The 8,988-nt window shown below is 50.1% G+C and overlaps 1 protein-coding gene across 1 annotated transcript; it reads right to left on the reverse strand.

Annotated features, from left to right (window-relative positions):
• Positions 1-2,915: 2,915 nt before the first annotated feature.
• RGS16 (regulator of G protein signaling 16) lies at positions 2,916-8,709 on the reverse strand. The gene is made up of 5 exons (XM_010368916.2): positions 8,518-8,709; positions 7,535-7,645; positions 6,714-6,778; positions 6,263-6,429; positions 2,916-4,798 (listed from the first exon to the last, which is right to left on the reverse strand). The coding sequence occupies exons 1-5, from the start codon at positions 8,559-8,561 to the stop codon at positions 4,577-4,579; spliced, it is 609 nt and encodes a 202-aa protein (XP_010367218.1). The 5' UTR covers positions 8,562-8,709; the 3' UTR covers positions 2,916-4,576.
• Positions 8,710-8,988: the final 279 nt, after the last annotated feature.

The following is an 8,988-nucleotide window of genomic DNA, read 5'->3' on the forward strand; positions in this document are numbered from 1 at the left end:
CTAAAAAAATAAAAGTAGATTTAGAATCCTGAGTTCAAATTCTGATCCTGCCATTTTATTCAAAAAGTCAAAAGACTTTTTGACTTGACTAATGCCTACTGTATGCAAGTCACTGTGCTAAGTACTGGGAATCAGATAATAATAATAGCCAGGAGTCATGAGGCATCAACATTGTGCTGCACACTTTTATTTCATTCAGTGTTCCCAGTGAAGCTTACTCTTATTATCCTCATTTTACAGCTGAGGGGACTGAAGCTGAGGCTTAAGCAACTTTCCAAGGTGAATGTCCAGGATTCCAACCCAACATTCTAACTCCACAGCTGGGACTGAAGAACCATTTTGCTGTAGTCTCTTCTGCCCCATCTCACCAAGGTAAATAATATGATCCTGACCTTGAAGAGCTCAGTTTAATAGGAGAGCAAGGGCCATGAAGAAGGAAGTTATGGAGGAATGCCATACGTGCTACAATCAAAGTAAGAACAGTGTGTCTTAGTATCACGCAAGTTGGGAGCAATTAACTCTGTACGGGGACATCTGGGAAGGCTTCACTGAGGAGGTGATGTTTTTGCTGGATTTTGAAAGTTGGCATTCTCCTCCTCACGCCTCAACCTCCAATTTTTTCTTTTTTTTTTGAGACGGAGTCTCGCTCTGTGGCCCAGGCTGGAGTGTAGTGGCCGGATCTCAGCTCACTGCAAGCTCCGCCTCCCGGGTTTAGGCCATTCTCCTGCCTCAGCCTTCCGAGTAGCTGGGACTACGGGCGCCGCCACCTCGCCTGGCTAGTTTTTTGTATTTTTTTTAGTAGAGACGGGGTTTCACCGTGTTAGCCAGGATGGTCTTGATCTCCTGACCTCGTGATCTGCCCGTCTCGGCCTCCCAAAGTGCTGGGATTACAGGCTTGAGCCACTGCGCCCGGCCCCCAGTTTTTTCTAAAAAAGAGGAGAAAGAGGTGTTCTAAGCAGACAGAACAGCATGTGTAGCCACACACACACAAAGAAAAAAAAAAGAGAGAGAGAGAAGGAAAAAGCCTGACTGTGAAGGCCGTCCAGGCAGAAGATACGTCTGGAGAGGGACTTGGGTCAGGTCAGAGACCCCCTTGTGTGTCAGGATTAAAGCTGGACTTTATCTTAGAGTCAAAAGTGAACTGCTGAAGGGTTTTAACATAGCCACAAAGTGCTCAGATCTGTGCTTTACAGCTGAAGACTGGCACAGTGTGGAAAATGAACCAGCGCAGGGAGAGGCTAGGGTAAGGAGACCCGGTGGGAAATTGTGGTATCTCAGATTGGAGAGGATGAGAGAGTCCTCTAAGGAAGCCTCGGTGAGCCCGTGGAGAAGCTGGACCCATTGGGTCTGAGGGATTTCGATGCACTCAATACATGCATGTTAAAGGCATAAAGATGGAAGGAAAGTAGTAAGAAAGGTCGAGTGTTAGTACATCCCTGTCTTCCTAGGTCCTCCGTTCTTTCTTCCCTTATCAGTCATATTCCTCCACCCATCTTTCACAGACTGGACTCCCCCACGGCATAACTGAGTTCAGATCCCCACTCTGCCACTCACTGGCCGGCTGCCCCAAGCATGTGCCTCCCTCTCAGAGCTTGTTTCCTTCTCTGGATGATAAAGTGTTCAGAGCCACTCCACAGAGCTATTGTAAGAACTAACAGAGGTCAGGGCCTGCCACAGTGTTGGTCCCCATCTTCCTTCCCAGGCCCTTAATTTCAGGATCCTCCCTGGTGTCACCCACAGAATCACTCCATAGATCTGTGCTTAAGATGTGATTCTATAGGGCTTTCTACCCCATGTTCCTGAAGTCTGATCACTTTACTCAGACTATCAATAGGGAAGAAAGAAAGGTCCATGTAAGGTCCACATCTGTGTATAAACAGATGATTCAACAGAGGAGAAACTGTTTTTTTAAGTAGTGGCAATCAGAAAACAAGGAGAGGGATTCAGTAGGATGTAAAAGGAGAACAGGCAGACAATTGGCAGAGGAAGAACAGATTTTGATCCTTGCAAACCTACCCCCAGGGTCTCACTGTGTCCCCCAGGCTGGAATGCAGTAGAGTGGTCTCAGCTCATGGCAGCTTTGACCTTCCCCACACAAGCCATCCTCCCACCTCAGTCTACCAAGTAGCTGGGACTACAGGCATGTGCCACCACACCCTGCTAATGTTTGACTTTTTGTAGAGACTGGGTTTTGCCATGTTGCCCAGGCTGGTCTTGAGCTCCTGGGCTTAAGTGAGCCACCCTCGTCAGCCTCCCTCTCTCAGTGCTCACAGACATGAGCCACCGCGCCTATCTCCCTATCCCCAAATTCTTTCAAGCACAGCTCAACCCTTATTCCCTCGGCCCATGGAATGGAGCAGCCTCATGTACAGAGTGGCTTCATATACCTCATCTCAGATACTTCTATGAAATTATAAAAAGAAAAATAATTTCTTGAATATAAATTACAAAAGATTTGTAACTGAATGTAATTACAAATTACTTTTAAAAATAAAAATCCTACAAAAGTCACCATCTGACTGATGATGTCCTGCTACTTGACCAAGCGGTACTGACCCCTGCACTGTTACAGGCGGAACTGGGAATGGCTCATGCTGAGTCCCAGCCAGGTGGGCAAAAGATATGGGCTCTGAAATGACAGTGGGTTGAGCCCAGTCCAATCCACACAACACCCAGCACAAGTGGGACTGTCATGAGCTTCAAAAGTCACTGACCAGTGGTCCTCGCTAGAGCCCATCCCCTTCTCTTGACTCTGTCAGGTACCAGGTGAACATTGAGCTCTCCCTGTACTTCTGCCTGTGCTGTGGAAGCTCACTCGCCTGTCCTGTGGAATTCCCAAAAGCCAGCTCCTCCCCAGAGCTCTCCACAACACTTCCCCTTTTCCCCTGACCCACACAGCATTTGGAGACAGGATGTCATATTTGACTTTTGTTTTTATTTTATAAGAATGTAACATGCTGAAACAGGAAAATGGGGATTGCAAACATCATTCGTATCTAGGAAACCAGCTCCATTTACCACAATAAATAAATATTTAAACAGTGAGGAGTTCCTGACAGGCTCCAAGAGGTTCCCAGCACATTCAGAGGTAGAGTCTGGTGGAGAGAGGGAGACAGTCAGCCTGAAACCCCTGCTGAGATTCTCCAGTAGAGGCAAACTGAGATTACAATAATAAATAACAAGAGCACCAACAATAACAAAAACAATGTTATGACAATCACACAAAACCAATGATACAATACACTTAAATAATCTGGAGGCGCTCATGGTGCAGAGAGAACAATGTAGATGATCCTGGGCCACAAGGGGGCTGCCCTGGGTAATTCACCTCCAGCCTGGGCTCTGCCGCAGGAGTTCCCATTAGGAAATGTTTGTTCGGTGACGCCCTGAGGTGACAAGCAGGTTCTGATTATCCCCAGTCCTGCCCTTCCAAGCAGCCTCTTCCCCCAGCTTCTGCACTCTAAGGGCGCCATGGTCCTGGGCCACCTCTGCCCACTCCAGTGGTTCATCTCATGTCCGCAGGAAAGAAACACGAGGCTCCCCTTCTATCTTGGGGCATCTCTTTCTGCCTGTTCTCATACCACAAAAAAAAAACACTGGCTGGATTTCAGCAGGACTCTCAGGGACTGCCAAGAGATTTGTTTCCTAGGATCCTTTTCTGCCTTGTTCCACACTGTGGGACATGAGAGCTGGAAAAGCCACTCCCCGAGGCCTCCACACTTTCTTCTCCTGGGCCCTGCCTCCAAGAGACAGCACAGAACTCAGAGAGTGCACATCCAGGAAAAGGCCCCTGGGGGGGCCTGCTCACAGGTGGACCCTGTTGCAACACAGGGTCAGGGGCCACCTGCAGGGGGCCACCCAGAACACTGAGAGTGGTTCAAGCGAGCCTCCTTTCAGGGCTCTCCACTGACTTGGAAAGGGCTCACAGGCCAGTGTTTGAGGTATAAATATCTCGCCTGGGGCAAGAGTCACATCAGCTTGCTGGCCTTGACATGACTGCAAGGCTGGACAGACACACAGGAGTGTTACGAGGTACAAGCTAAGGGACTCTGGGCCAGCCCAGAGGCCAGTGAGGAGGGCCAAAGGGGAAGACTCCACACCCAGGGTCCCTTCTGTGCCCAGAACAGTCTGGGAATTAGGAAAATAGGATGCGATCAGAGTCAGCCAAGCAACAGGCAAAACAGCTGATCTGGGTGTCTTTCCTCCTCTCATTTTCACAGTTCCCTTTATCCACGTTTCCTAAACCACGCTAGAACACTTCCTTCTCCGGTGAGAACGAGAGCGAGTGCTAACCCTGTACCACCTTTTTTCCCCACAAAGAGCCCCACCAACCCTCATCATTAGCCCTTATTCACAGGTCCTGGAAGTGGGTGGCCCCTCTCCAGCATGGGTCCCACAGTAGCTGCAGGAGAGATTGCTGCTTCCCAAACAGGCTGCTGGAGCGCTTTTTTTTTTTTTTTTTCTTTTGTCCTCTTGCACTTGCTTTGCAGAACCTGCCTCCCACACAGGGGCAGCCACCTTGGGGATGGGTGACTCAACCTCTCTTCCCAGCTGGCTTCCTCACTGCTGTGGAGACTCAGGTGTGTGAGGGCTTGGCCAGGCTGCAGCTGGATGGAGTGGCAGAGGCGGCTGAGGCTTGGGCAGCCAGGTCTCGGTAAACGGGTGACTTCAGGAAGCGTGGGTAGGAGTCCTTCTCCATCAGGGTACGTGTCTTCCCTTGAGCTGCGTCAAAGCATGTGGCTGTGGCGGTCTGCAGGTTCATCCTAGTCAGCTCGCGGGTCTCATGGTCAATGTTGACCTGCGGGAAGGAGGACACGCACAGGGTGAGTTGGAGAAAAGGGTGGGCATGGCTGAGGGAGGGCCAACGGCAGGCTGGGCATTGGAAAGAGCACCAGATGCTGCATCAGGAAGTGGGTGCTCCTGAATTGATCGCTAACTAGCTTTTCAGCTCTGGCCTTGTACCCACATCTGATCCAATGGCTGTCCTCCAATCTCTCAGAATTAACATGAGGATCTATCAATAGTGTATACAAACGCAATCCCCTTTCACCCTTTCTTCTACAGCAACCCTGCTTCCAGTTACTATCGGCTCTCCTGGGATTTGCACCAAGGCCTCCTACCTGGTCTCTCTGCTACCTTACCCCCCACCACCATGGTCTGTTCTCTACCCAGCAGCTACAGTGAGCCTTTAAAAACCCAACTCAGTTTGGTAGCACCTCTGTTGTTTCCTCATGTCTTTCAGAGGAAGAGCCAAAGGGGTTGCTGGGCCCCCGAGCCCACACCTGGCCATCTGCCTCATGTCTGACCTCATCTCCTGCTCTTGCCCCGCTCTCCGCAGGTCCACTTGCTCATCTGTGACTGTGACAGGCAGGCTCTGGCCATTGCATTTGCTGCTTCCTGTGTTGGAATGCTCTTCCCTCCCTGAATTCTTTCATATCTCTGTTCATATGTCACCATATCAAAGAGCCGCTCCTCACTTCCCTTTACAGAATGGAAAACCTTACCTCCTCCCAGGCCCTACCTCTGGTACTCCTTATCTCTCATTTCCTGCTGTATTTTTATGAGTGCATAGCTCATCACCTGGCATATATTTGTCTACTTGGTTATTGGCATCTTTCCCCATTCAAATTATAAGTTTCATTAGGTAAGGGACTTTGTTTGGTTCACTGTGACATACACAGTGACTGTAACAGTGTCTTGAATATAATTGGGGCTCAATACACCTTTACAGAATTATGGGGAATTAATCAGCGGTCAGAAAACAAAAATAAGGTACAAAAGTAAGGCATTACTCTTATCTTTCCACCAGGTGGCGCTGTATTCTTTAGCAAATGCAGCTGCCATGCATCGTGGCCAGGAGGGAAGGTAGACAAAAAAATCACAGACTACAGACCTGCAGGCTTCAGGCAGGTCAGCCTGGGGACTGAGCCAGGTTATATAAGGTCCCTGTGCTGACCTTGTCTCCCCAGTTGGTAAGTGTTTTGAGCCTCTAAAAACGGATGGGTTTATAAAGATGGGTATGGATAGAAGCCGAAAAACCTGCCAATCCATCCTGCCCCATCGTGAGTCATAGGGTTAAGCACCCAGGAGTGGCACTGAGCCTGGCTTTTCTAGTCTCTGGTCACAGAAGCCCACTCACCCCTGTGCCAAGTAAGGCCCTTCTACTTCTACACCTAGCCTTTCCTCCCCACTAGCCCTCACTCTCAGAGGGGAAGGAGCAGGCAGGGTCGTGAGGATTCACTGGGCATATGGGGGCTCTAACCTCTTTAGGGGCCTCACTGCAGATGAACTCCTCAAAGATCCGGTGTGCCCTGGAGGCCAGCTTGGTAGCTGATTGGATCTTCTTGAACTCCTCACAGGCCAGCCAGAACTCCAGGTTCTCCTCACTGAACTCCGTCTTCAGGAAAGCATGGAAAGCAGCCACTCCATCTGGGGTTGCGGGAAAGAGGAGGAAACAGGTCAGCCGGAGGGACAGCAGGGAATACAAGAAGAAAGGAAAGCAATTGCACTTAATGGCTCTATTTTTAGAACATAATTTTCTTGAACAAGGACCTGCCTTTATGTGTTGAATAGAGGCTGGCACACTAGGGGATCATTATTATTATTATTACTACTATTATTCTGCCCAGGCTCTCAGCAGTCCTGGAGCTGGTTCCAAAGCACATGAGTATACACGTGCCACCCAGAGACAGACACAAAAGTCCCCTACTCACTTTTACTGCTCAGCAGCAGGTCGAACGACTCTCTCCACCCCAGCACATCTTCTGAGAAGTTTCTACTAAAAGACAAAAAGAAAAAAAAAGAGTAAGAAAAAAAATCAACAAACCAAAGCATAGTACAAATTCTAGCCAGAACTCTGATGGAAAATTGCGTAAAATTCACAGAAAGGCTTGCTTGGTGATTGTTGAAGCTGACACCTCAAACTCTTAGTTGGACTTAGGGTAAGCAATAATGTTTTCTAGAGGACAATTCAGCAACCAGAAATCAAAGCCAGGGACTCTTTAGTCTTCAGTCAATATCTCTAAGCCTGTCTCTTCTCTGTCCAAAAATTATTTCAATTCCCCTGACTCTCAAAGATTTGTTTTGTACACCTTCCCAAGGACATAAGGGCCTCATAAATAGAGATTACATCTACACATAACTCCAGAGTTTGGTACAGTTGATAGCCAATATGAAAGGGTTTCTAGGCAAGGTGCATGCTAGAGTCATTAATAAAAACCTCAAGTGGTCTTGGACTCTGTCCTAGCCCTGGATGCATGTGCAATGAAACCCCAGGTGGGAGAGTCTGCTTAACTAGGCATTCATGCCCTGTGTGCCCTCATCCGTGGGTGGACTTGGAGCCCTGGAGCCACCTACCCACTCACCCATGAGCCAAGTAGTCATAACAGACCGGCAACAAGTCTCACTAAAATCTCTAGGGAGGCGTTGCCAAGATCCACTTAGCGTGTCCTGGCTTCTCCTTGTATTTCCCTCCTCATGACTCCCTTCCCGCTCCCTTCCCTCTCGGAGCCCTGAGCTGGTCAGCAACACTTACTTCTCTTTGCTGTGTTTACTGCCCCACTCGAACTTGCCAGTACTCCCAGTATCGCAGCCCAGCTCTGATTTGTGAAGAAAGATCCCCAGACGTGTCTTGAACTCTTTGGCTCTGAAAAACAAATCAGGAACATGAAAGGATTCTCATTTGCTCAGCCAGTGTGGAGAGGTTTATGTGTCCCAGAAGAGCTCTGGGTGGTACCACCCAAAGTTTAGCCTCAAGAGTTCCTGGAAACTCTTGGCTGTTCCCAGGGCCCAAATTGTGCTTATCAGCATCATCAACCCCAAAGCAACAAAAGCAATGTTTGAGCTATGCCATGGTAGACCTTACACTTTCTGGGTAATACACACGCTGCATATATGGGCTTTTCCCTAAAGTCACACTGATCTCTCTTCGTGCCTGTTGATTCAGAAAAGAACATCAGCATTCTTTACAGGAGTATTTCTGAACTGTGGGAAACTGATTCCTGCCTTCATCTTTACTTTTTCCTTCCCAGCCAGTAACGACTGGAAGCTGTTGAGTTGCTCTCTGGAATATGGACACACCCTCAACTGTGGGATCCCCCCTGCCCCACCACACCCCACAAAAAAAAAAAAATCTCCCTGCCTTCCAGGGGCAGAGGAGGCAATGCCCCCAGCTCTGGCCTGAGGAATGAAAAACAAGTGCTTAAGAAATGGGCAGGCTCAGTTCTGCCTGGAAATGTCAACGTGGCCTTCCTGCAGCCGGGTCTTCAGCAGGTCACCTGAACACGACTGCAGTTTGTCAGAGGATGGGGATGGCAGCAAGCAGAGGCCCCTTGCTTCCCTTCCCGTTGCTTTCTCCCTGCTCCTGGAATCTAAGCACGTGGCATCAAGTTCGCCTCTACCTCTCTACTTAAGCCTCCAGCGCCCCATCCCCGCGCCCACCCAAGTCCCCAGGCCTGCCGCTCCACTCCCTAAGAGTTGGTGGGACTTCCCCCAAGCAGTTGGACAAGCTCCCCTTACCTCTCCAGGCAGGTGGTGGGGAAGGCGGCCAGGGTACGGCACATGGCTGCGGGCGCGGGGCAGCACGTAGTGGGCAGGATGGTGGCAGGCTCCAGGAGGCTCCGCGAGCGCTAGGAAGCAAAGCGCGGTAGCAGGTGCTAATCAACTGGGGTTGGCTTTAGCAGCCTGCAATCACCCAGACTCTGCGGCCGCTGCTTTAATCCCCTCGGAGGAACGGGGCTGGGCACTGCTGACCAATCGGAGGGCGGGGCTGGGCGCTGAGAAGGCGGAGGCGGGGCCCGCAGCCAGACTGGGCCGGGCGCAACTTTCGCCGCAGCTGGAGCACGCGGAGCTGCACCCTCCCCCCGGAGGACGCCGCGTGTGGAAGGAGAAGCGGCAAGAGAATTGGCACGGGGATGAGACGTGCACACCCAGTTTCCTAGGGAAAAATACCTGCCGACCTCTAGTAACAGCAGGAAACTCACGCAGCGG

Source organism: Rhinopithecus roxellana, chromosome 8 (genome assembly GCF_007565055.1).
Source record: "Rhinopithecus roxellana isolate Shanxi Qingling chromosome 8, ASM756505v1, whole genome shotgun sequence".
In the NCBI taxonomy this organism is placed as follows: domain Eukaryota; kingdom Metazoa; phylum Chordata; class Mammalia; order Primates; family Cercopithecidae; genus Rhinopithecus; species Rhinopithecus roxellana.